Source organism: Dipodomys ordii, unplaced genomic scaffold, assembly GCF_000151885.1.
Source record: "Dipodomys ordii isolate 6190 unplaced genomic scaffold, Dord_2.0 Scaffold79, whole genome shotgun sequence".
Taxonomy (NCBI): Eukaryota; Metazoa; Chordata; class Mammalia; order Rodentia; family Heteromyidae; genus Dipodomys; species Dipodomys ordii.
This window is the reverse complement of record NW_012267295.1, coordinates 1,965,313-1,992,946: the sequence shown is the minus strand read 5'-3', so window position 1 is coordinate 1,992,946 and position 27,634 is coordinate 1,965,313. Positions and strand designations below refer to the sequence as shown.

Here is a 27,634-nt window from a genome sequence, read left to right as displayed (position 1 = left end):
TGTTTACATAGTGAAATACATCCTACCAAATCAGGAAAATGGTGAACAGTTACAATTGAGTCCCTTCAGTGAGAGGTCACTGAGGCTAAACTGGGGACAAGAGAGGACCTGGGAATGTGGCAGAGGAGGAGAGGCAACCATTTATCCCATTGTGATATGGGCTCCCATCCTCTCCTCCCTCCAGGGCTCTCCTTGCCCCTCAAACAGAAGGTGCAGAGAAGGGTCTAAGAAGGAGGCTGGATTTTTACAGAGGCAGCTCTTCAATTTTGCACACAAACAGAAGGTAGAGCAAAACCCTCTCATCTGAAACACTCAACAGAAACCCATCAGAAGGATTAAATAGCTGCACAGAACCATGCTCTCCGCAAGTTACCTATAAGTGTTTGGTTTTCTTATACTTGAAATAGCTTTTACAATATTATTTGGTGGCTTTCTTTTCTCTCTTCTGATGGGCAGTACAGAGTGAATGGTGGGGTCTGAAGACACTTATGGAGAGAAGAGGGAGGAAATGGCATTCTCTCTTTTTTTTTTTTTTACATATAGGTTTAATCAAACTCCCATATGTTGAAAATTGCTCCTCATATTATTGGTTTTACATGGACACAGAAACTAGGCACTTTAGAGGTGCACTTGCACGGCAGGCTGGGCCCCCTTTTCTATATCTTATTTTACTTTTTTTAGTATAGTGGTACTTAAAATCACTGGTTCACTTAAAAAAAAACAATAAAATGTTAAACTCTACTAATGTACAAATAAGCTGAAAAGTTGCATTTTCTGTGTATTTTTTGCCATAGCAGGTACTGTATTTCTCATGCTGGATTTCAAAAAATATCTATATATCAAAAACAAACAAAAAAAACTGAAGGGTGGTGTTTGATTGGATTGTGACAGGTTGAGTAATAAGGAATTAAGTCGTCGTCATTTCATTAAAACTGAGAGATGATGTAATGCATATAAGAGTTTTCTGAAGGGTTTTTTTGGGCTTTTAAACAGCTTATTTTTGTTTTTGTTTAGTTTTTTATTTTTATTTTATTTTGGAAAGATATGATTGTATTATGTGCAACTCAGTTGCTTACATTATAACTACAAAATATTTTTGGGTTCCTGGAAAAAAAAAAAAGAAAAAAGACTAATAAATGTGTTTGGCTGCTAAGCATTTACTATTGTGGTTTCCTGGTTTTTTTTTTTTTCCTACCAATTTAATTTGCTCACTTGCTGATTGCTTCTCTTTTTTCCTCCTCTTCCTCTTCCCTCTCCCTCTCCCCCCACCTCTCCCTTTCTCTTTCTCTTTCTCTCTCTCTCTCTCCTCTCTCTCCCTCCCTCGCTCCCTCCCTCTCTTCCTATTACACAAGGAGGAAAGTCAGCAGTCCTGCCTTTGTGTTTAGGGCTCAGCTTTGTTCATCTGCTCTTTTTATTCTGCTTGTCCATAGGGTTGTTGCTAGCTGCTTGCTGTCTGCTTCAGTGCTAACCGTGACCACCTGCTGCAGGGCAGGGCTCAGATTTTCCAAAAGAAATTTATATTCTTCTGCCTTTGCCTATGATCTTGCATTTGTGTGAGAACGCTAGGGTGGAGAAGAGAAGACAGGAGAAGCCCGCTAACTTTTGTTCAGAAAATGCCACACTGAGTGCCTTCCTCCTGCCTATGGGTGCTGAGGCACAGTCCAGCCTTAGCCATTGAGCTAGGTTTTTCCATCTCCACCCAGTCTTAACTGGTAGCTGCTGGAATGAAAATGTATCAGATATGCTTCTGTATCTGATTTAATTCTCAGAATGCTATTTGAGATAGCAAATGCATTTCATCAGAATAACTAAATTAGTCAATAATAGGCAAGCATATTGTTAGTATACTTGTCAACACCCATAAATCCCTTTCCCCTCTCTTCCTTGACACCTGTATGATAAAATTTCCACTTTCTGCTAAAATCCAAAAGCACCCAGGCTGACTTCAAACCGCAATCCTCAGACTTTTGCAGGGCTAAGAATACAGGTGTTAGCCACCTGTAATCCTACTTTTTTTTTTCTTCTATTTTTGTGCCAATACTGGGGCTTGAATTTACGGTCTTATGCTCTTAGTTTTTGTGCTCAAGGCTGGTGCTCTACCCATTGAGCCACACTTCCACTGCCAAGTTTTTGCTGGTTCATTGGAGATGAGTCTCTCAGGTTTGTCTGCTTGGTGTGGCTACAAACCGTGATCCTCAGATTTCAGCCTCCTGAGTAGCTGGGATCAAAGGCTCTTATCCCCTACTTTTAAGAGTCATTGACAAATTCTTCCACCTTCTTGGTCAAACTACTCGCTCCCCACCCCCATCTTTCTGTCTCAGCTTGTCCAGTTCAAATACCTCCATGTGGCCTCAGCCAGCAGGTCTTGCAGCTTTACACTGCTGGTGTGACTTGAGAGCTCCTATCTCCACCACCAGCTCTTGGTGGCTCTACTAGTCTCTTCTGCCCAGTAGGAGCGCTGCAGTAGCATTCTAATCATCTGCACCCCTTCTCTTCCCCACCACTCTCCACGGGTGCCCGCAAAGCAACCATAACTTGTGCCTATAATGCCTAAGATACAAACTCCATTGTTCACAAACCCCAGGCAAGCTGCTCTCAGTCCCCTGAACCCTTGAAGTGAACTCCCCTCACCCCTCTACCCTGAATTTGAAATTTGAAATTTCTGAATTCAAAACCCTTCTTGAACTCAAAAGCCTCCCCAAGTGCTAGGATTCCCACTACACCAAGCTCTATTTTGATAATTATCTATATGCTAGTGACTTCTAAGTTTATATTTCTTTTTTTGGGGGGGGGGGTCCAGTCATGGGGCCTGAACTCTGGGCCTGGGCGCTGTCCCTCAGCTCTTCAGCTCAAGGCTAGCACTCTACCACTTGAGTCACAGCGCCACTTCCAGCTTTTTTCTTTTTTGCTTATGTGGTGCTGAGGAATTGAACCCAGGGCCTCATGCAAGCAAAGGCAAGCGCTCTACCACTGAGCTATCTTCCCAGCCCCCTATGTTTATATTTCTAATCTTTACCATTGAGCTCCAGTCATGTATACATAATTATGTGTAGAACATTTTGAAGCACTTGGCTATCCTGCAAACTCAGTTAATCCAAGACAAAATTTGTTCTTGTCTATCCCCTGCGTCTTGACTCTTGCTACCTGGTATCACCAATTATAAAACCCAAAAATAGGAATGTCTTTGATTCTGCCTCTTCTATTCCCCTTACTATTTACAGCGACCTGATTGGTTGTCCTTAATGTTTATTCTTCTGCTTCTTTTGGCCTTTGTACTGCAAGACCACCTACCTTTAGGTCTTCTTACTGCATCAGCTCAGCTGTTTTCTCACCCCAGATGCCCTTCTCCCAGTCCTTTGTTTATTTCCCATTCCAGTTCATACATAATAACTAGGATGATCCTTGTCAAACAAAACAGAAATCTGATGGGGTCATCCCTGTTTGGGGGGCAGGGGGTAGGGTTCCCCACTGCTTAGAGTAAAATACAGATTTTCAACAAGCATTTCAGTTCTATTGAATTCCCCAAAGTCACTTGCTCCTGGTCTCACCTTTGACCTCTCTACTCCAACCCAGTGCATCCTAGTGCCTATTACACTTCAGTGTAGATATCGTAGAATGAATCATCCCAGTGGGCTGCAGAGTGTTACATCCGGAATAGAAAAACGCATGTCTGTCCAGTGAATTGAGCCACAAAAGCAAATTGGGAAAAGTAAAATTCCCATCTTAAGTGTTGCTTTAGGTAACAGAAAGAGCTAGATGGAAGTGTCTGGGTGACCTTCAGTGCTGCTTCAAGGGGACCCTGGGACAGAACGCAGAAGGTAAGCCTCGCAGCTGTGCCTGTGCTTCCCCAAGGGAGGAACCACTCTTCCAAAAGCAAGAGGGGGGAGGGAGGAAAAGCAGTGGTCAGGAAGGAGGAAGATTGTCCAAATGCTAAGGACTTAAGTCAGGAGTGATGAATGAGTACAGGAAAAAGAAAAAAGCTATTTGTTGCAAAATTCAAAGTGCCATTAAGATGTACAGTGGGAAGGTTTGCTACCTGTGTTTTGGTCCCTGACCCTCCACAGACAGGATAGTAGTTTTTTTTTTTTTTTTGAACTTAGGGCTTGGACGCTATCCCTCAGCTCTTCAGCTCAAGGAGAGTGCTCTACCACTTAAGCCACAGCGCCACTTACAGTTTTCTAGGGCTTTATTGGAGATAAGACTTTCCTGCTTGGACTAGCTTTGAACCTTGATCCTCAGATTTCAGCCTCCTGAGTAGCTAGGATTACAGGTGTGAGCCACCAGCACCTGGCTAGACAGGGTATTTCTTTATGCGGAGGTGGAAAAACAAATGTTTTATGGGGCTTTTGATTAGACTACTAGGCAAGAATATTGGTGATCAGTGAGTGTTATTAGGAGGAAGAGGAACATGGCAGTTCTAAGAACTTAAACAGGGTAGAGACAAACTGCCCCTCAGAGTCTCAGGTAAGGAGGTAGGTATGCCATCATACCTGACTCTACTCCTGGGGTCATCAACTACACTTTACAGGTGAGTGAAACCAAAAGATGAAATAACCTGCCAAGTAACAGAACTTAAGACATAACAATGCCAGGAATGGTTCGTGAGAAGACAGCCAGGAAAGGGGCATGTTACAAAAATACCAGGGCAAGTGAAGCTAATTCTATAAGGAGAAGGCCCTATGCTAAAAAAAAAAAAAAAAAAATCAGAAGAGAAGTTACAATGAGGAGGTTAAGGATTCCAGATAAAACAAGTGAAGGAGTAAAATACTTAAATGAAAAGGCAGGGAGGAGTGGAGGCAGAAATCCTATTTTCAGGGGATAAAGGTCACAGAAAGCAAGGTTAAGCAGAGGCAAGAGAGAGGACTGGAAGGCCAAAGAACTGGTTGCCTTTGCAGATGACTGCTTACTGGCTAGGTGACTGAGCAAGTCACTCACGTGGAAGCTATGGATGAAACCTATTTCTACTGTAGTTTGACTCCAGGGGCTCACTAGAAAAGTATTAAATGCTGCCCTTTCTTGGTATTTCTCCCCAGAACTGCAATGTAGAAATGAGGTGGAGTAGTTGGCCATATAATTAGCCATTGGAACATATAGGGCATGTTATCTGAGTTTTGGGGAAAAGTCCCAATCCTAACATGTCAATTAAAGATACTGAAGGTCAGAGAAATGAGATTGATATAATGTGGGACATAGCAGTGGAAAAGGAGAGAGCATCTTCAGGGTAAGGCCTGAGGCGGAACGCTTGGAGAGGCATAAGTAAGCGGTGGTCTGATCATTACCTCGGATTGGTCAGGTGTGTCAGGCTAGCCCCTGATAAAGTCGGTCAGTTCGGTCTCACCAGGATCCCTGGTGACTGCAGGACAGGATGGCTCCGAGGCAAAGGAGACATGCAAAAGTGAAGGCAGAGATGCCGGAGTTTTTAACTTGTGGGCCCAAGAAAGGAGTCGGAAGTTAAGTTCTCTCGTTGCAGGCCTCCTAAGTGTTCCAGACATGGCTGAATTGCTGAATTTGCATTTTGGCTTGGTGGGGTGTTTTTTTTTTTTTGTTTAATAGACAAGGTCTCCCTCTAGCTCAGAGCTCAGCAGCAGTGTCCCAGCTTCAGCCTGCACAGCCCTGGGGTGGCATAGGCGACACCGTGAACCTCGAGGGGGCGGGACTTCCGCAGCCTAGTCCCGCCCCACCCCACATCTGCCCTTCCGCTTCCGCCCTCACGACCCTCGTCGCCTCCCGGGATGGCGGCTGGTGGCGACGTCTGCGGGCCCGACGGCTACCGCTCCCCGCTCTCCTCCCGCTATGCCAGCCCGGAGATGTGCTTCGTGTTTAGCGACAGGTACAAGTTCCGGACGTGGCGGCAGCTGTGGCTGTGGCTGGCGGAGGCCGAGCAGGTAACGGAATGAGAGGCGGGCGCCCGCGTGCGGGGCAGAGGGCGGGCGGCGGGGCGCCCGGGGTCGAGCTGCTGGTTCGGGCTCCACTACCTGCACGTGTGTGTGTGTGTGTGCGTGTGTGTGTGCGCGCGCGTGTGTGTGTGTGTACGTGCGCGTGTGTGTGTGCGTGCGTGTGCGCGTGTGTGTGTGTGTGTCAGACAGCCACAGAGATGCACAGATGCACATGCGTAGTGTCTCTGCTGCTCAGAGTGGCCTTGACCTTAGGTTCCTCTTGTCTCGCGCTCGAGAGTTCTGGGATGACAGACCTTTACAGAATTCTTAATTTTAGTTTTTCAGAGTGCATTCATCTAGGTTAGTTGTAAAACTGTCACCCTTTGGGGCATTCTGTGCCAACCACTAGAGATTAAATAATAAGTACAGTAAAGGTCTCCTCTCACAGAGTGTACTTTCCAGGGGGATAGGTAGGTGAATATGTACAAATATCAGGTGGTGATGAATGCTCTAAATAAAACCAGGCTAAAGGAGTAGAGTGACACGGAGTGTTTTACGGTGATGTCAGAAGATCCCTGAATAGATGACCCTTGAGCTCAGGGATTAGATATGGGAAACAGCAAGACAAGAGGAGTTAGCGAGACAGGACCAGTCACAGTCCCGATAGACACACCACCATTCACTTAGAATATAATTTACCTTGATTCCTCACCTTTCTCCTAACCCCATACAAGTAGAGACACTGTACTTTGAGCCTGGTTGCTGAAATTTTAATTGATTTGACCACTTGGGTACTCTGTAACATTTTTTTTTCTGTCACGTCATACAATTGCAACATAGACTTTTGGCTTTATTTTACTTATTCTGCAGACATTGGGTTTGCCTATCACAGATGAACAAATCCAGGAGATGAAGGCAAACCTGGACAACATCGACTTCAAGATGGCAGCCGAAGAAGAGAAACAGTTGCGACATGATGTCATGGCTCATGTGCACACCTTTGGCCACTGCTGTCCAAAAGCCGCAGGCATTATTCACCTTGGTGCTACCTCCTGTTATGTTGGAGACAATACAGTAGGATCTTGTGTTGTTTATATTAGGACTCAATCTTTATCATACATTTATAAATTCATTTAAATTTCCTAATGTATTTTTCTTTCCAGTGGCCTTTATAACTTGGCTATGGCTTCTGAATGGAAAGATGAATTATATTTATTATTGTCAAATGAACTTTTTGATTAGTGCAAAACATGGAAGAGTAATAGCAAGCATTTTCCTGAAAGTTTACCAGATGGCTCTGATACTGTGTATTTATTTCCTGTACAATGAATACATATATACTGTGTTGATTTATTTTTCACAAATACCATAAGATATATATTTTTATTTATATTTTATTCACTTTTTTTGTGCCAGTCCTGGGGCTTGAACTCAAGGCTTGGGTGCTATCACTGAGCTTTTTTGCACGAGGCTAGCACTCTACCACTTGAACCATAGCTCCACTTCAAGCTTTTTGGTGGCTAATTGGAAATAAGTGTCTAATAGACATTGGGGGTGAGGGACAGAGTTTTTTTAAAAAACAAAAACAAAACAATGGTTTCAACTTTTTTTAACCCTTGTTCTGAGTCATGCCTTCCCTTATTAACAACTATAGATGAGAATAAAAAGGAGGAAGAAACTAATGGAAGTTTCTCAGAGACTCAGCTGCTCCTTTCTGGAAAGATGGAAGCCTTGTAACATTGCACTTTTTTTTTTGGTCTGTCGATGGGCTAGAATTCAGAGCCTGGATACTGATCCTGAGCTTTTTCACTCAAGACTAGCACTCTACCACTTTGAGCCACAGCTCCACTTCCAGTTTTTGAGTAGTTAATTGGAGACAAGAAGCTCAGGGGGACTTTTCTGCCTGGGTTGGCTGGCTTCAAACCCCAATCCTCAGATCTCGGCCTTCTGAGTGGTTAAGATTACAGGTGTAAACTTAACAGGTGCCAGCTTAACATTTTCAATCACTTTAGATACCACAGCATACTTTACTGTGCTTTTGAAATCATCATTAGAAAACATCCTCTATTAGCATTTCTGGGTTGTTAGGAATGAGATAGGCTGCCTGCTGAGGTGTGACCCAATTGTGATGGCCAGAAAGTATTGTATAATAACAAGGTTTGACAGAGCTGTTCATGGCCATTGCATTTTCCTTTGCAGGACCTGATCATTCTTAGAAATGCGTTTGACCTACTTTTGCCCAAGGTAAGAGTTTGGCATAAGTTTGATACCAGCTTCCAGTCCCTGTAGTTAAGAGATGGGTCTCCAATTATGACTTAATCAGCAACATCAGACTATATAATCTATATAATCATTTATTCAACATGACTATGTAATTTGTGGAAAAAATAGTTTCTTTTTTGGGGTAATATAGTAGTGAATTCTTTTTAAAACATAGCCTTTTACTATTTACTTTTTGATGGTGTAGGGTTGAACAGAGAGCCTCATTCTTACAAGGCTGATTGGTATTCTCTCACCTGAGCCATGCTTGCAGTCTTTCATGCTAGTACTGGAGCTTGAACTCAGGGCCTCTTTTAGCTTTCTCATTCACAACTGGTGCTCTAACAAGGCCTTTGCTGGTTATTTTGGAGATAGAAGTCTAGCAAACTTTTTTACTTGGGCTAGCCTGGAATTGTGTTCCTCCAGATTTCAGCCTTCTATATATGAATGGGCCACTGGTGCTTGGCAAAACATAGCCTTTTAAATAAAGGAAGTGCAACCAGAAACATGTTGCAAGAATTTATGTGTCAGGATTATGACTTTGTCCTGTTATTCTGCAATGGTCTTAGTAGTTTAAGTAGTTGAATCCATTTTTGAATGTTGATTGCTATGAACCCTGATCAGGGCACCTGCAGATACAAAGAGAAAGGATAAGGATGCTGCATTCCATGAGCTATACAGGGCTCATTTCATGTAATATTGTCTGAAAGTTTGATCTGTCATTATGTAATGGACTCTTATGAATTCACCTCTTTCTACCCTGTGGTGTTGCCTGTAGCTTGCCAGAGTGATCTCTCGACTCGCTGACTTTGCCAAGGAGCGCTCAGATCTACCTACCTTAGGCTTCACACATTACCAGTAAGTGGTTACGTATGAGCATGCAGCTTTCAGATCTCCCATTTCCATAGTAAACTTAAGAGAAAGAAGCTCAAAACATAAGCAGATAACTTGGGGTACTGATGAGAAATGAGCTTAATACCCACCTTAGAAGTTTTGCTGCAGGCTGTATCTAGCATGCTAGAGCCTGGAGTTCAATTTCCAGCAACACCCCCCCCCCCGCCCCCCCCACACGGGCCCCTGGGACGGGTGGGCAAAAGGCGTAAAGTTCATTATTCTGAAAACGACTTGTACACCCCGCCCCCGCCACACACACACACACACACACACACACACACAAATGACAATGAAGCTATGTGCTCCAGTCCATACCTGTAGTCCCAGCTACCCAGGCTGAAGAGGAGGATAGCTTTAGCCCACAAGTTCTAGACTAGCATGGGCTGATCTGAGACCCCAACATCAAAAGCTATACTGCTGAGGTTAGCAGCTGACTTAGGAAATATGTGTAAATATGTCTCAAGAGCCATAGTGTTCGCATTTGTTTATTTGCATTTGTTGTTGTTGTTTTGTTAGTACTGGGGTTTGAAATTGAGGCCTCACTCTTCACTGGGCTGGCTTGCTCATGGCTGCCTCTCTGCCACTTGTCACACCTCCAGCTCTGCTTTTTGCAAGTTATTTTGCAAAGGGAGTCTCACAGACTTTTTTTTTAAACTGAAGCTGGCTTTGAATCACTATCCTCATCCTAGTGTTTATAGGCGCAAGCCACCATGCCTGGCTCACAGTCCTTTTTTGGGGGGCGGGGGAGGGTAAGTTTGTTATGGGGCATGATGTCCCTGAGCTCCTTTGCTCAAGGCTAGCACTCTACCACTTTGAGCCACAGTGCCACTTCTGGTTTTCTGGTGGTTAATTGGAGATAAGGAGTCTCATGGACTTTTCTGCCCAGGCTGGCTTTAAACCGCAATCCTCAGATCTCAGCCTCTCCTGAGTAGCTAGAATCACAGGTGTGAACCACCAGCTCCCAGCAAGTTTTGATTTTTTAAAAATGTGCAAGTATTTTCATGATTAGTGAATAAAAGCTGTTTTTAAAAGCTGATATTACTATTGCAATGCTAACTATAGGTGTTTGAGGAATGCATGTATTGATATGATACCATCTGCTTTTTTTATATATTTATTTATTTATTGCCAGTCTTGGGCTTGAACTCAGGGCCTGGGCACTGTCCCTGAGCTTCTTTTGCTCAAGGCTAGTACTCTACCACTTGAGCCACACCACCACTCCCAGCCTTTCCTGTGTATGTGGTACTGAGGAATCAAACCCATGGCCTCATGCATGCTAGGCAAGCACTCTACTACTAAGTCACTTTATACAGCAGGTCTATCATCTAATAACTTTTCTGTTGAATTTAAGCTTCCTGAAAATTAGGGCCTTTACCATTAGTAGCAGAAGCCTGAAGAGGTTGCTCATGTACAGTAGTCAGGGTGTCTGGCCTGACTGGTGGATGTTGCTTTCTCTGCAGCCTTCGTGCCCTTCAAAATTCCTCTGATTTGTACCTTTCCTTCCTTCCTCTCCCATGTCTGGGGGAGGCAGAGGCATCTAGCGCTCATCTGGTGAATGATTTCTGAGAGGCTTTGGCCTCCACAGTTAGCATACATTAGCAGCAGGAAATGGTGTTGATGCAGGGGCTTTGCTTCGGTGTATCATTCTCTGCAGATATAAAGCTTTACTGAGATATAATTCATCTGCCATGAAATTCACCCTTTTAAAAAGTTTAGTATCTTTACAGAGTGCTATGACCATTACCACTAGTTTCCATCATCCTCAAAAAAAAGCATCCTGTACCACATAGCAGTCACTCTCATTCTCCTTCCCTGGTTCCTGTCTCTATGAATTTGCCTCTTCCTGGCCTTTTGTGGCTGGCTTCTTTCAGTTAGCATATTTCCTATATTCATGGCATTCATGTTAGAAATCACATTCTTCAACAATAACTGCCACAAGATCTATTTGGGTATGTACTACATGTAGCTTGTGTTCAGGGTGCCTCCTACAGAGATTAGGGTGTGCCTGTTGCCTGCTACCAGGGCCATTGGCCTTAGAGGAGGGAAATTCCATCTGACATCTGAGTTATTAAAACTTGCTGCTGGACAGCAGTGGCTTATGTTTGTAATCCTAGCCACTCAGGAGGCTAAGATCTGTTTTGAAGCAAGCCTAGGCAGGAAAGATTGAGACTCATCTTCAACACTCTACCACTTGAGTCATAGCTCCACTTCCCGTTTTCTGAGTGGGTATTTTTGGAGATAAGGGTCTCATGGACTTTCCAGCCTGGGCTGGCTTTAAACTGCAATCCTCAGATCTCAGCCTCCTGAGTAGCTACAATTATAGGCATGAGTCACCAGTGCCTGACTGTGATAAGAGTGTTTAAAAGAGGAGGAAGGAACCGGGCGCTGGTGGCTCACGCCTGTAATCCTAGCTACTCAGGAGGCTGAGATCTGAGGATCGCGGTTCAAAGCCAGCCCGTGTAGGAAAGACCGTGAGACTCTTATCTCCAACAAACCACCAGAAAACCGGAAGTGGCGCTGTAGCTCAAGTGGTAGAGCGCTCACCTTGAGCTGAAGAGCTGAGGGACAGCGCCCAGGCCCAGAGTTCAAGCCCCATGACCGACCAAAAAAAAAAAAAGAGGAGGAAGGGTGAATCTTTTTTTTTTTTTTTTGGAAGCTGCCCAGACCATCCTTAACCTTAAGGTCCTTAGCTTGTCTAATATACTTCTGGCTGAAAGGAAAAACAACAAAACCCACCTCTTGAAGGAAGAACTATTTTTTTTTTGGGGGGTCCGGTCATGGGGCCTGAACTCTGGGCCTGGGCGCTGTCCCTCAGCTCTTCAGCTCAAGGCTAGCTCTCTACCACTTGAGCCACAGTGCCACTTCCAGCTTTTTGCTTATGTGGTGCTGAGGAATCAAACCCAGGGCCTCATGCATGCAAGACAAGTGCTCTACCACTGAGCCACCTTCCCAGCCCCAGGAAGAACTATTTATTAGGTCAAATAGTTACAATAAAGTAGGGCTGGAAAGGTGGCTCAGTGGTAGAGTGCTACCCTTGAGCTGAAGAACTGAGCAGCAGCGTCCAGGCCCAGAGTTCAAGCCCCATGACCGACCAAAAAAAAGAATAGTCATGCAGGGTGCTAGTGACTCACTCCTATGATCCTAGTAACTCAGGAGGATGAGATCTAAGGATAGTGGTTCAAAGCCAACCCAGGCAGGAAAGTCTGTGGGACTCATCTCCAATTAACCACCAGAACACTGGAAGTAGTGCTGTGGCTCAAAGTAGTAGAGTGCTAGCCTTAAGCAAAAAGAGCTCAGGAGCAGTGCCTGGGCCGTGAGTTCAACCCCAATGACCAGAAAGAAAAAAAAATAGTTCTTATGAGAACACCACTAGATTTACAATGTATTGATTCTCCTTAATAATGATTTTCTCAAACCTTTTGGTTCTTGTTTTGTTTTTACTATTTCAATAACTCTTACTTAAATTGTTCCTCTATCCATAGATAACAGTGGCTATTAGAAGGCCTTTATGAAGTTATGCCTTGGTTTGAGATTTGTGTGTTCCTTTCTGGTTGTTTCAGGCCTGCTCAGCTAACCACAGTTGGGAAACGTTGCTGTCTTTGGATTCAGGATCTCTGCATGGATCTCCAGAACTTGCAGAGGGTCCGCAATGACCTGCGCTTCCGGGGGGTGAAGGGCACCACTGGCACACAGGCCAGCTTCCTGCAGCTCTTCGAGGGAGATCACCAGAAGGTATTCTCAAAGTGATCTGGGACATCACTTCAGCAATGCAGCCCAAAAGATGATGCTCCTTCCAGGGGTGTAGCAGAGATTGCTCCCAGATAAGCTGCAGGGAGGAGGATGGGCCAAGGTCTGGGCCAGATGACCAGTTGGGATACTCTGTTAACTAGATTTCTGTACAAATGTGTCTTTTCTGTCTCTAAGGTAGAACAGCTGGACAAAATGGTGACAGAAAAGGCAGGATTTAAGAGGTGAGCACTTCAGGAAAAGCTGGCCTCCTTAAATTTGACAGGTCTATGTTAGTATATCTCTGATTTGATAATAATTTTTTGGTCTTCCTTTGCTTTGCTACCTATTTCCTCTTCTCTCTGGCTTAGGCTTTGTTGTTATTTTTGTATGTGTGTGCCAGTCCTCGGGCTTGAACTTAGTGTCTGGGTGCTGTCCCTGAGCGTTCAGGTTATGCTCTACCATGTGAGCCACATTTAGCTTTTTGGTGGTTAATTGGAGATGAAGAGTCTCACAGAGGCTGGCTTCCATCCTCAGATCTCAGCCTCCTGAATAGCTAAGATGATAGGGATAAGCCACTGGTGCCTGGCTCTTCTATTTCTTCAGGTCATCCCGTACCATATTACTATTTTGATTTTTTTTCCCCCCCTGGTGTTCTCATGTTTAAATCTGGCCATTTCTCTTGAGATCCACTAGATTTTGTCATGGCTTTTTCTCCCAGGTCTGTCATTGAACTCTTGGCAGGACACTGGAACTCTAGACCATGTTTCTTCCTCAGGACAGTTTCCTGAAGATAGTGAAAAGGGCAGTAGAGAGTGAGTTAGCAGCAGGTCCTCTGGGCTCCATGTTCCTGGCTGGCCAGTCATACCTAAGCTGTCCTTTAGGCTCTGTTTGTTAATGTCTGACCACCGTGATTTGATATGTGTTAATACAAATCTTTACTTCCAGGGCTTTCATCATCTCAGGGCAGACGTATACACGAAAAGTGGACATCGAGGTGCTGTCTGTGCTGGCTAGCTTGGGGGCATCCGTGCACAAGGTGAGGGATGGGGGCAGTCTGCACTGTGGGGAATGGGAGCTCTGGGGACCGGAGACTAAATCAGCTCAGGCTTTCATTTAATTGTCTCTCTGTCATCTGCAATTACAGCAGTTTGTGACGGCAAGGAAAGCCCTTAAATTAACATGTCTTACAGGAAAAGACTTTCTGCACAATGACATCTTATTGAGGGCTATGTTACACTTGATCTTCCTGTTGTCTTTATGTGATGTTTTTTGAGGAAGTATACTGGAGTTTGAACTCTGGGCCTTGTGCTTGCTAGGTAGTCACTCTGCTACCTTGATCTATACCTCTAATCCCTTTTTTGCTTTGGTTATTTTTGAAATTAGAGTCATGATTTGTAGTCAGTCTGGCCTGGACTGTGATCCTCCTATTTATGTCTCCTACCATAGCCAGGATCACAGATATGCACCTTGTTCAGCTCTTTGTATTGAAATGGGAATCTTAACTTTTTGCCTAGGCTAGCCTGGAACCATGATCTTCCTAAACTCTTGCTTCCTTAGTAGCTAGGATTATAGACATATACTACCATGCCTGCTTTTTTATTTTGCCAGTGCTGAGGCTTGAACTCAAGGCCTTGTGCTCTTGCTTGGCTTTTTTGTTCAAGGCTGGCATTTTACCACTTGAGCCACACTTCCACTTTTTTTTTTTTTTTTTTTGGGGTCCAGTCGTGGGGCCTGAACTCTGGGCCTGGGCGCTGTCCCTCAGCTCTTCAGCTCAAGGCTAGCGCTCTACCACTTGAGCCACAGCACTACTTCCGGCTTTTTTCTTTTTGCTTATGTGGTGCTGAGGAATCGAACCCAGGGCCTCAGGCATGCAAGGCAAGCGCTTTACCACTGAGCTACCTTCCCAGCCCCACACTTCCACTTTTGCATTTTGCTAGTTAGAGAAGAGTCTTCAATTTGTCTTCCCAGGCTGGCTTAGAATTGTAATCCTCACATCTCAGTCCCCTAAGTAGCTAAGATTTAACAGTGGGGGCACGGGTAATTTTGTTTTGTAATAAGGTCTTGCTATGTATCCTGGGGTGGTCTCAAAATCAAGATTCTCAGGCATCTGTGGCTCACACCTGTAATCCTAGCTACTCAGGAGGCTGAGATCTGATAATCACAGTTGAAAACTAGCCTTATCAGAAAAGTCCATGAGACTCTTACCTCCCTTTAAAACTATCAAAAAGCCAAAAGTGGAGCTGTAGCTTAAGTGGTGGAGCACTAGCCTTCAGCAAAAAGGCTCAGATACAGGGTCCAGGCCCTGAGTTCAAGGCCCAGGAATGGTACCCTCCCAAACAAAACAAAACAACAACAACAAAAAAACAAGATTCTTCTGCCTGAAGTTCTGTAGTTCTGGGATTGCAAGTGTATACCAGCACACCACGCCTATCTCTGTGGTGTCTTAAACATTGTTTCACAAAGCATGTTAATGTTCAGTATATTTGTCATCCCCGCTCTTTAGGAACAGAGAGAAGCCTCAGGTACATTCTGGTAATTTTGGGCAGGACTTGCTGGCATTGAGCTCAGCAATGCACACCCTAAGAGCCCCTTTCCTGCATTAGCCCCTCACTGCCTCCAGAGCTCTCCTGCACACTGAGCATGTGCGATCATGCCTGTTCCCGTACTTCCCCTAGATTTGCACAGACATACGCCTCCTGGCGAACCTCAAGGAGATGGAGGAACCCTTTGAAAAACAGCAGATTGGTGAGTGTTAGGTTGAGATCTGGGAACACCACAGACCTGCTGGAAAGGCGTGCGCTCGTGCTAAAACTCCCCATTGGCATGCTTGCACCTTTGCTGTCCCAGAAGTCTTTCTGCCTTTGCATCTTGTCCTGGACAGGCTCAAGTGCAATGCCATACAAGCGGAACCCCATGCGTTCAGAACGTTGCTGCAGCCTTGCTCGTCACCTGATGACGCTGGTCCTGGACCCGCTGCAGACTGCTTCCGTGCAGTGGTTTGAGCGCACACTGGATGATAGTGCTAACCGGTAAGCACAGCAGAGACATCACAAACAGCACTCTGGGAAGAGGACTGAGAGAGGTGGCCTGGGAGCAAAAGGACAATGAACTCTTCTGCCTCCCTCCCTATCCTAGGAACCCTGAGTAGCAGGACAGCAAAAACAAAGATTGGCATACTGAGTATGTGACCCCATGTGCAAGAGCTGTTGGAGCACCGAGGAGAGAGTAGTGTGGGAGGATTCAGGCAAACTTCATAGACAAGGCAGTGCCCCTGTGATTACATAGCATAGGCAGTTGAAGATCAGATCCTATGTGTATAAAAGCATAAAGGTGGGAGGAAGAATAGCTTAGCAACCCACTAATAGCTGAGTAGTGTGAGGAGATGAAGCCATGCATGATATGATCACAGGAAGAAGCTATTTTCCCCAAGGCCTCATAGTTCCCACTCTACTCTGAGGGCAAATGTCCGGGGTGATATATTTGGGTAAGAAGTAATTTGTAATTACCCATAAAATACCAGCATTCATGACTCTACATGCACTTTTAAGGCAGGCTCACAGGGCGGGGGGGGGGGGGTATAGCTGAAGTGGAGAGCTTACCTAGCAAGTAGGACGTCCTGTGGTCAGTCCCCGGTTGTTTTTTTTGTTGTCGTTGTTTGTCTGTTTGTTATGCTTTAAAAGGAGCAGGCTTACATTCACATTCTTGCCTGCTTTGCAGTGCAATAGGATTTCATTTTTGCCCTGAACAAGATCGTGATATGTAACCCAGGCTGGTCTGAAACTTGTGATTTTCCTGCCCAAGCCTGAGATTTAAGTGGAAAGGCATAAAGCTGGCTAGCTCTCTGGGATCTGTCCTGGGCTAACCAGTAGAAGTAGGTCATGTGAACTGGTTCTGAAGTCAGTTATTAGTACCGTTTTCCCTGAGTGTCTGTGGGGGCTTGGTTCCGGGACAGTGTGCATCCTGAAACCTGCATGTGCTCAAGGCTACCGTGTAAAACAGTGTAGTATTTCATGTAACACGCATATGTTCCATATGTTCTAAAAGACCTCTGGTTTACTTGTGGTACCTGTCATGTAAATGCCAAATAAGTAATTGTTACACTGTATCCTTTAGGAAATACCAAAAAAAAAACAAACTTCATATGTTCAGTTCTAATGAAATATTTTTCCCAAGTAATGTTAGTCCATGGTTGGTTAAATCTATGGATGCTGAATTATTGGATTCTGAGAGTCAACTGTACTGTTTTTAAGAAGCTGTGACCTGCTAAACATCCTAGCTACAATTTAAAGAATCAGTTCTAGGCTGGGAATGTGGTTTAGTGGTAGAGTGCATGCACAAAGCCCTGGGTTTGATTCCTCAGTACCACATAAACAGAAACGCCTGGAAGTGGCACTGTGGTTCAAGTGGTATAGAGTGCTAGCCTTGAGCAAAAGAAGCCCAAGGTCAGTGCCCAGGCCCTGAGTTCAAGCCCCAGGACTGGCCAAAAAAAAAAAAAAAATCAGTGTAGTCAGACACTGGTGGCTCACTCTTGTAATCTTAGCTACTCAGGAGTCTGAGATCTGAGAATTGCAGTTTGAAGCCAGACTGAGCAGGAAAGTCAATGAGACTCTTTTTTTTTTTCCCCCTCTGTGCAACCCCCTTCAGTGCCAGTAGCCCATAGGCCAGGCAATGGTTCAGAACCACAGTTTGCTCTGGCATAGGACAGTATGAAAGGCCCAGAGGGACAGGCCTGCCATAAATCCAACCCGTGCATTAGTGAGACTTTTATGTCCAATTGGCCACCAGAAAACTGGAAGTGGAGCTGTGACTCAAAGTGGTAGAGTGCTAGCCTTGAGGGAAAAATCTAAGGGACAGTGCCCAGGCCCTGAGTTCCAAGCCTTGCAAATGCCAAATCAAAAAAAAAAAAAAAGAATCATATAAAGTGTTTAGATCCCATCTGAACAAGTCAGGGGTTAACATTAGATTCCAAGCCTACATTAGCCTAGTGACCACAAAAATAGAGTGGAACCATGTACATAAAGAGCCAGAGGCAGGTCAGGCACCAGTGGCTCATGCCTGTAATCCTAACTACTCAGGAAGCTGAGATCTGTGGATCACAGTTCAAAGCTAGACCAGGCAGAAAAGTCCCCATGAGACTCTTACCTCCAATTAATGACTCAAAAACCAGAAGTGGTGCTGTGCCTGGCTCAGGGACAGCACCTAGGCCCTGAGGTCAAGCTCCACAAGTGACAGACAAAAGCCAGAGGTGGCAGACTGGCTTGCATGGCAGGGTATCTGGACTCTTTCCAGGACTTGGTGACTGGGTGCTGCTGCCTTGACTAAGGCCAGAACCACGAGGAGAGAACAAGTTTGTACTGGTAAGCAGGAGGTAGTGAGGAAGAATAGATGCAGTTCGGGTTTGAAATGTTTAAGTCAGCTACTAGAGCTTTCCACTAGCAACTGGTCTGGACTAGAGGGGACACTTGAAGTCTTCAGACTGAAGAAACTTGTCCAGGGAGAACATGCACATGTGAATGCAACAGCTCAGTTTCCTGCCATAGACCCCTGCCTACCTCTAACATTTGTTTAGATGGGTAATGGAATGGCTGTTTGTTTTATAGACGGATCTGTTTGGCCGAAGCCTTTCTCACTGCAGATACCATATTGAATACACTGCAGAACATTTCAGAAGGATTGGTGGTGTACCCCAAAGTAAGAGGTCTTGATTAAAAAAGCAAAATACTGGGGAGACACTGGGGTGTGGGAAGGGGGAGGAGCTCATCCTACCCCTAGGTCTGAGGAACTCACCGACAAGTGTGTGGAATTGAGATGAGTACTTCAGTTGCCTTGCACTATCAGCTGGCATGAATCCGCAGCTCCAGTGCCTAGAGCGAGGAGGTAGCAGCACCTGCCCCGTTTTAAGGCACTTTCACTCAGCCTTAAGGCCTCACATTGAATTTACAAATTTGAAGCTTTAGTTGTTCCAAAAAGTAGCTTTTGAAAGTTACCTTGTTCTAGGTGCTGGTGGCTCACGCCTGTAATCCTAGCTGCTCAGGAGGCTAAGATCTGAAGATCACAGATCAAAGCCAACTTGGGTAGGAAAGGCTCTGAGACTCTTGATCTCCAAAAACCACTAGAAAAAGCCAGAAGTGGTGCTGTGGCTCGAGTGGTGGAGTGCTAGCCTTGAGCAAAAAGGAGCCCAGGGACAGGGCCCAGGCTCAGAGTTCAAGCCCCAGGACTGGCAAAAAAAAAAAAACTAAATCAGAATTTACATTACTGAATACTACATCTCGTTGCACCTCTACCTCTGTTAAATAATGGTAGTTTGTGTCCACACTGCATTTTGCCTGATGTAGTTGATCTTGTGCTGTGTCACTGTGTAACTGCCTCTGTCTTGGCCCTCCCCTTTTTCTACTAGGTAATTGAGCGGCGCATTCGTCAAGAGCTGCCATTCATGGCCACAGAGAACATCATCATGGCAATGGTCAAGGCTGGGGGTAACAGGCAGGTGTGTAGGCCTTCATGCTCTTGGATAAATGGAGAGCACACCTTTAGACCTGCTCTCTCCTCCATGAAGGATGGTTCGCCATATCTAGAGGGTGATTATATTGAATTCAAGGGTATTAAAAATCACCAATCACCGGGCACTGATGGCTCTTGACTGTAATACTAGCTACTCAGGAGGCTGAGATCTCAGGGTCATGATTCAAAGCCAGCACAGGCAGAAAGTCTGTGAGACTTATCTCCAATTAACCACCAGAAAGTTGGAGGAGGTAATGTAGCTCAAAGTAGTAAAGCACTATCCTTGAGCAAAAGAGATCAGGGACAGTGCCCAGTCCCTGAGTTCAAGCCCCATGACTGATGGGGGAAAAAAGTCACTAATCACATATGGAGAAAGTGAAGAATTAGGTCTGAATTTCCACAGTAAATTTAGTACGCAGGTAATCAAGAAGAAATCATTCTGTCGTTTTTGAGACATGGAACATCTACCTAAGGTCAGTTAGAATTCTGGTGAGGTCAGACTGAGAGATACCACCTCAACCGTGTAGAGTCTGATGACTGCTCACTGGGTGTTGAAATGCCCTTCCAACAGTGAAGTGACCTGACTTTGCTCTCCTCAGGATTGCCATGAGAAAATCCGAGTGCTTTCCCAGCAGGCAGCAGCCGTGGTCAAGCAGGAAGGGGGTGACAATGACCTCCTGGAGCGGATCCAGGCTGATGCCTACTTTAGCCCCATTCACTCCCAGTTGGAGCGTTTGCTGGATCCCGCTTCCTTCACTGGCCGTGCACCTCAGCAGGTAAGCATCCTGCAGAAGCTTCCAGACAAGTCACCCCATGGCCTCTTCTGTACTGCTGGCCTGCAGAACCCAGAGTGCTATCTGGAATGCTGTTCCTTTGTGGGGATGGGGCTAGTTAGTAAAATTGAATAGGCTCTGTCTGAAGTGTAAACAGGTGGCTTTTTAATGGCCCAAAGTACTTGTTCCCTCTGGATTTCTCAGTTTGCTGTCCTACTGTGGAGTCATGTGGATTGAAATGTCCAGCTGAGTGCTTTGTAGTCAGAAAGGCATCCCTTCCTTTTTTGTGTGTCCTGGTCCTGAGACTTGAGCTCAGGACATGGGCCCTATCCCTGAGTTTCTATGCTCAAGGCTGGCACTCTTACCATTTGATCCTCAGCTCTATTTCCAGCTTTTTTAGTGGTTAATTGGAGAAGTGTCTCATGGGATTTTCCTGTGTGTTTAGAACCGTGATCCTCAGATCTTAGCCTCCTGAATAGCTAGGCACCTAGCTTTATCTCAGCCTTTTAAAGTGACGAATAAGAGTTCATTTGAAAACCTTACTCAGGCTGGGGATTTAGCTCTAGGAGAGAGCATTTGCCTATCACCACCAATAAAGAAAAACAATAACAAAATCTCTTGAAATACATACTAGGGACTTGGTACATGTATGGTTAGTACTGTATTTCATTCTGAGGATTTAGCGAAAAATAGTGTTTGCCTTCGTTGCGCTCAGAACTCACAAATGAATCATCACATTACCAAGCAGTCACTGAGACTGGAGCACATCTTTTGGGTTTTGAGTTTTTATTTTTTGTCTGTCATGGGGCTTGAACTCTGGGTTTGAGCGCTGTCCCTCAGCTCTTCAGCTCAAGGCGAGTGCTCTACCTCTTGAGCCACAGCACCACTAAGAAGCACATCTTTTGGTAGGATCACAATGAGACATCTCTTTGAGTGTAGAGAGAAGACCATGTATGGAAGCTGATGGGTAGGGGTTAGCCTGGGAATGCTAGGTTGAGCATTCCCAGAGAGCATCTATACTTAGTAGATTCTTGCCAGTCGCTAATTAGTGGCTAGGAAGTAACAAGATTTGAAACTTAAGACCAACAGGAGTTTGTCATTTATATTTATATTTGTTATACAAAAGTTTGATTTGAAAAGACTTCAGACTGGAGGTAAGTAGGAACACCATTAGGAAGGTCACAGCCAATAGCCAAGCAGTGGTGAGAAGGATCTGGAGCCAAGATGCTGTGGTCCATGTGGATCTGTGAGGATTTCAGGGTAGTGACTGCGTCAAAGTGATAAGACCAACTCAGAGAACATGGGCTGAACTTGTCTGCACACATGTATTGGTTACAGCACCTATGTCCAGGGGAACAATTTTTTTTTTTTTTTTGTCAGTCATGGGGCTTGAACTCTGGGCCTGGGCGCTCTCCCTAAGCTCTTCAGTTCAAGACTAGCGCTCTATGGGCTGGGAAGGTGGCTCAGTGGTAGAGTGCTTGCCTTGCATGCATGAGGCCCTGGGTTCGATTCCTCAGCACTACATAAGAAAAAAGCCGGAAGTGGCACTGTGGCTCAAGTGATAGAGCACTAGCCTTGAGCTGAAGAGCTGAGGGACAGTGCCCAGGTCCCAGAGTTCAAACCCCACAACCGGACACAAAAAAAAAAGGACTAGCACTCTACCACTTGAGCCACAGCACCACTTACAGTTTTCTGGTGGTTGTTGGAGATGAGTTTCATGGACTTTCCTGCCCGGGCTGGCTTTGAACCACAATCCTCAGATCTCAGCCTCCTAAGTAGCTAGGATTACAGGCATGAGCCAATGGGCCAGGTGGGCATTTCTAAGAGACTATCCAATAAAGTAAATGCTCAGTAGTAGAATAAAGCTGTCAAACTGAAGCCTGGCGCCAGTAGCTCATGCCCATAATCCTAGCTCCTCAGGAGACTGAAATCTGAGGATTACAGTTCAAAGCCTGCCCAGGCAAGAAAGTCTATGAGATTCCATTTAACTAGCAAAAAGCCAAAAGTAGAGCTGTGGCTCAAATGGTAGAATGCTAGCCTCGTGCCAAAAAAAAAAAGGCTCAGACACAGCCCAGGCCTGAGTTCAAGCCCCAATAATGGTGCGTGCGCGCGCGCGTGTACACGCACACACACATACACAGAAATTATCAAACTGGGTGTCAGTGATATCAACTGACTGGAAAGACACTGGCTTGAGGCATGGTGAAGCTGTAGCATGCCTGAGAGAGCTATTGCCTAAACATGTTTCATCTTCTTTGCTTTCCTCTCTGGCAGGTGCAGAGGTTCTTAGAAGAAGAGGTGTATCCCTTGCTAGGACCATATGAAAGTGTGATGAAGGTGAAAGCAGAACTATGTCTGTGATGCTGGGAAAGAATTAAGTGAACACTACTGAGAGTTTGTCACTTTTTTATTGGGCCATGAAAATAGTGTTATTACAATACCTCACTTTACCTCAAGAACTGACGCATTAGGACTACAGGTGTGGCTCAAGTGATAGACTAAGCAGTGAGCAAAAAAGCCAAGTGAGAGCACAGGGCCCTGAGTTCAAGCCTCATTAATGATACACACACTAAAAACTTGCTGCCTTAACGTTAATACAGTGTTTCTGTAGTGCTTCACTTGCCTTGGAGTTTGCAGATGCCCAGTGCATTGTTGATTTCATTCTGTATAGCAACTCAAACTACATAATAAGCATGCCTCACTCCTGCTCTTTCATGGCTGTCTCAAGTCTACAGGTGGCTGAGGGATTATGAGTAATACTCATCATAAGTGAAAATCAAACACGCAAGTTTAGCCTAATGTGCTCGGAACACTTACATTAACCTAACCTTAGGAAAAACCATTAGTAAGGCCTGTTTATAAAAGGATGGTGACTTGTTAAATACCGCACTGATGACAAAGCAGGATGTTTGTATGAGTAGGCCATTCCACCATGTAACATCTACAGTTTGACCTTTTACTTGTGTAGTCCTTCGCATCTGTTCACTTAACTCAGCAAGAAATCCTTGTCGTCCCTCCTGGAGGCGGTCTTCATCTAAGACCTAAAGCCAGTAGATACCTTTGTATTCAATCAATTTCTGCTAGAATAAGTAATAAGAGTTGAATTGACAATAAATACACAAATAAATGGATATAATTGCCAGACCTCCTCAGCTCAAGTGCCTCTGACTTGTTTCATCTTCTGCTAAGCGTATGTGTAGGGAAGCACTGATTGGGAATGTTGATTTCATCACAGTGTCTCAAAGTTTCCAATCCTTGTTACATGAGTTGAGAGCTAATGGAACCAACTGGGCCAAAGAAAGTTGGGTTATGGATTAGCCAGCTAGAAGGAAAGACTAGTGCTGACCTGGGCTTACTCTACGTAATTTTTTTTTTTTTTTGGTCTGGTCCTGGGGCCTGAACTCTGGGCCTAGACACTGTCCCTCAGCTCTTCAGCTCAAGGCTAGCACTCTACCACTTGAGCCACAGCGCCACTTCCAGCTTTTTTCTTTTTGCTTATGTGGTGCTGAGGAATTGAACCCAGGGCCTCAGGCATGCAAGGCAAGCGCTCTACCACTGAGCCACCTTCCCAGCCCCCACTCTACGTAATTTTCAGTGTAAATGAAATAGGAAGTTTTTGTTTATTGGATTTTCAGTTGATAGAAAGCTATCGTATGTATTTATTTGTAGCATCTGACAAGAATAAATGTAAAGAAACAGTATGAGCCAGAGCTGAGATTTTTTAGAATGTGTTAATGATAACAATGTCAAGAAAAAGCCACCTGAAACTTCAGCACTCAGGTTCAGTTTTGAATACTTGGTCTGTGGGATAAACAGCTAACCTCCAAACATCTTGATCTCATCATGAGAAGTGATTCATTCTCTTCACTCACTGGTCAACTTTTTTTTCCCCTTAGTTCCAGTCCTACAGCTTAAACTTGGTCTGGGTACTGTCCCTGAGCTTTTGTGCTCAAAGCTAGCACTGTACCACTTGAGACACAGCACCATTTCTGGCTTTTGTGGTCGTTAATTAGAGATAAGCGTCTCTCAGACTTCCTGCTTGGGCTATCTTCTGATCTCAGCCTCCTGAGTAGCCAGAATTATAAGCGTGAGCCACCAGTGCCTAGCTAAACTCTGTTTTTAGTGGTATTGAGGAGTGAACTCAGGACCTCGTCCTTCTGCTGCTTACATAGTGGGCAACTCTACCATTCAAGCCATACCCTTAGTCCTTTTTAGTTGTATTTTCCTGCTTACATTTTCCTGCTGCTTACATAGGGGGCAACTCTACTATTCAAGCCATACACTTAGTCCTTTCTGTTGTATTGTATTTTCCTGAACCACAATTCAGTTAAGACTCCGTAGCTGGGTTTGCCAGAGACCAGCTCTCATTGTTAGTTGTCTGAGATGGTTTGGGCCCCAGTAGTTGCCCAATCACACAGCAATCCATGTTCTGCAGGAGCTGGAAGGCTAGTCCTGAGGAAAAAGGCTAGATCATTTCCAATTATATTACATCAAAATTAGTTCTAAATTGGGTGTGAAAGTTTAGCTTAATGTGCTTGCTTAGCATGTGTTAGGCCCTGGGTTTGACTCAGCACCAAAACCAGCAATAGCCATAAACACTTCGACTTATGGGAAAAAGTGGAAGGCAGTCCATTAAACTGGTGTAAAGTTGAGTATAGAAAAATGGGTCACATGAAGCCATGCATTTAATACACCTAACCTGTGGGATACCATAGCTACTCCTAAAATTAATCCTCTTGTGAATTTTGGCCTGTGTGACAAGGTTTCACTGTGTTGTCTAGCTAGGTCTCAGACTTAGATTCTGCCCGAGCCTCTTGAGTTGCTGGGACCACAGATAGGTGTTCATTACTATATTCATCATAGATCCAGCTGAAGAAAAGTAAATGGACATCGATCATTCTTTCTGCTCTGGGATGGGCTGCTCAGAGGAAGCAGCAAATCAGTGTAATGTGAAGAATCACATTACATGCCAGCCATACTGAGGATGTCAATACCAGAGATTGTGGTTAATAAATTTCCTCATAGAAAGGAACAAGATAGTCTTGTTCTACAATTCTGTTACACTTCTGGCCACTAGTGACTGGTTTGGCCTGTTCATCTTCTTGGTTAGTTTGAATGGGTGGGTTTGTACATTACTCTTTAACATTCTCTTGTTTATGTTTACTTGGTGCATATAGATTTACAATCTAACCTTATTTTTCCATGTAACCCCAGTTAGCCTAGGGTGAGCTGTGGGTTGATTGGAGAGAACACTCCTGCTTGCTTTAGGGTTAACTATGGTTAGGCAGTGCTCCAAGCTTGGCGCCATCTGACATGAGGATTTGTGTGAACAGGACAACTGGTTTTCTGTTTTACTCTCAACACTGCATTTATTGGCCTCTTCCCCTCTTGATCTTAGATTTCACTTAAGAACTGGGAGAACCTGATATTTGTAAAACTAGCCTATAGTAGAAGCATATAGTTTAGATTCTTTAAGTGTTACAAGGATCAAGTGAGCTGGAGTTGTACAGTAAGCTCTGACATGGTATCAGAAAGCATCATTTTCCTTCTTGAGCTCAGAAAGATTCATCAGCTTCAGTGTGGTCAGTGAGGATACAGGCTGACTGTATTAAGTGGTTGCTTACCATGAAAGATATTCTGTCTTGAATAGAGGATAAGGGTGAAATATGGATACTGTGTCTAAGTAAGGCCATCTTGTCCTCACTACCATCTTGGCATCTTAATACATGATGGTGACTTTCTGAAAACCAGAGATGAAATTCCACTTCCTCATCCCCACCCGATGTGCTAGGAGCCTGAACTCGGAGAAGCAGATGAAGGGGGTGGTGGAGACTTAAACAATAGGTTCCCAGATCTGCCAGACCTGTACCATAAACTCGCAAGACTCTAAACTCCCAAGCTACCTGTGACCTTGCCCCTAACCATGACTCTATTTAAATAGCCCCTCCACCCCTGCTGCCTTAGGTCTCCTGACTCTTCAGGTCATCTCTTCAACTCTCCATCAGAATTGATCTGGTCTGTTGAGATTATTTCCTGCTCTTAACACCCTCATGGCTCAGTTTCCTAATGATATTAACTGCTTTTGAAGTTGCAAGTCTTTGAGACAAATGTCTCCTGGCTGACACCAGCTTTCTAATAAAGACTCCTGATTCAACCTCTGTATCTAAATCCAACTCCCTATAACAAGGGGATAAATCAACATAAGTAAACAGAGAAAGGCTGGAGGTATGCCTCAGTGGTATAGCACATTGCCCAGTACTGGCAAAGAATAAATAATATTGGTGCTGGGAAGGTGGCTCAGTGGTAGAGCGCTTGCCTTGCATGCCTGAGGCCCTGGGTTCGATTCCTCAGCACCACATAAGCAAAAGAAAAAAGCCGGAAGTGGCGCTGTGGCTCAAGTGGTAGAGCGCTAGCCTTGAGCTGAAGGGCTGAGGGACAGCGCCCAGGCCCAGAGTTCAGGCCCCATGACCGGACCCCCCCCCCCAAAAAAAAAAGAATAATATGTGGGCTGTCAGGTGAGGGAGCACACACAATTAGGCAGTGCTGTGTGTTGGGAAGAAAAATGAATTTGGTCTCAGATCCTGCACTGCTACTTCCTAGCTTTCATTATTTTGGCCAGGTCTTCTGGAGAGCAGGAGTGGAAAAATTCACCCTGCTTTCAGCACAGGAGTCTTGAGAAAGCCAAGGTGCTTGGTGGTGCGGCACCTCTCACAGCCTTGTCTGTGACACGCCCCTGCCAACACCACCACAGACAGTATTTAGTTTAATGAATAGGCTAGGGTTCTGTCTCTAGAACTGAGGTGTCCAGGCAGACATGGCAGATGCTCTCGAAGCTTCGGGACCCCTCCGAAGGAGGCCAGCCCTACCGCATCATAAATACCTTTTTTTTGGGGGGGGGGGGAGTTGGTCGTGGGGCTTGAACTCAGGACCTGGGCATTGTTCCTGAGCTGTTTTTGCTCAAGGCTAGCGCTCTACCACTTGAGCCACAGCTCCACTTCCGGCTTTTTCTGCTTATGTGGTGCGGAGGAATCGAACCCAGGACTTCATGCATTCAAGGCAAGCACTCTACCACTAAGCGTTGTTTCGTGGGCACCATCCCATCCAAGGCCTTGAGCATTGTGGGAGGGTACCAGGCCGCTACAAGGCTGGTTCTGCGCCAGGAAGGAGCGCTCCCCGGCCTTGCGGAGTCTATGTGTCCTGACAGCTGCTTCACTCGCCGTTATCCCGGGCTGCTCCGCCCGCGACGCAGATTCATCGCCGAAGGCGCGGTCCTGTCTCGCCACGGCAAAGACTACAACTCCCAGCGCGCCTCGCGACTCTCCCCTCACCCCACCCCCACCCCCGTCCCCGCTCCATCCGCACATGCGCAAAGGCGCCGCCGCGCATTGACTGGGTGAGAGCCACGGATCCGCGAGCCCGACCCGGGATTGGCGCTGAGGTGGCCGCGGCGCAGGTGAGTGCCGGGGACCCGGCGCCCACACCGTCCCCTCCAGTGGGGGCTGCGGGCGCGGAGCTCTTCCCGCGACTGGAGGGCGGGAGGCGCCAGCGGGGTGAAGGCTGTGCCCCAGGCCGAGGGCGCCCGTGGGTGGCTTGGGGCCCGGC

General features: G+C 45.4%; 2 protein-coding genes across 5 annotated transcripts in view; both read left to right on the top strand.

Moving 5' to 3' along the window:
• The first annotated feature begins 5,707 nt into the window (after positions 1 to 5,707).
• Positions 5,708 to 23,176, top strand: Adsl (adenylosuccinate lyase). The gene is made up of 13 exons (XM_013024914.1): positions 5,708 to 5,885; positions 6,747 to 6,950; positions 8,076 to 8,120; positions 8,914 to 8,993; positions 12,590 to 12,761; positions 12,954 to 13,000; positions 13,704 to 13,794; positions 15,434 to 15,503; positions 15,640 to 15,787; positions 18,359 to 18,449; positions 19,156 to 19,245; positions 19,859 to 20,035; positions 22,307 to 23,176. Exons 1-13 carry the CDS (start codon positions 5,733 to 5,735, stop codon positions 22,391 to 22,393), a joined length of 1,455 nt encoding a protein of 484 aa, XP_012880368.1. The 5' UTR covers positions 5,708 to 5,732; the 3' UTR covers positions 22,394 to 23,176.
• A 4,235-nt stretch (positions 23,177 to 27,411) lies between these two features.
• Sgsm3 (small G protein signaling modulator 3) overlaps positions 27,412 to 27,634 on the top strand; it is a 28,981-nt gene continuing 28,758 nt past the window's right edge. For 2 of the 4 annotated variants that reach the window (XM_013024956.1, XM_013024958.1), the window contains exon 1: positions 27,412 to 27,485. The gene's annotated coding sequence lies outside the window, so the exon portion shown is untranslated. The remainder of the gene's footprint in view (positions 27,486 to 27,634) is intronic. The other 2 variants (XM_013024959.1, XM_013024957.1) reach the window with 2 other exon arrangements.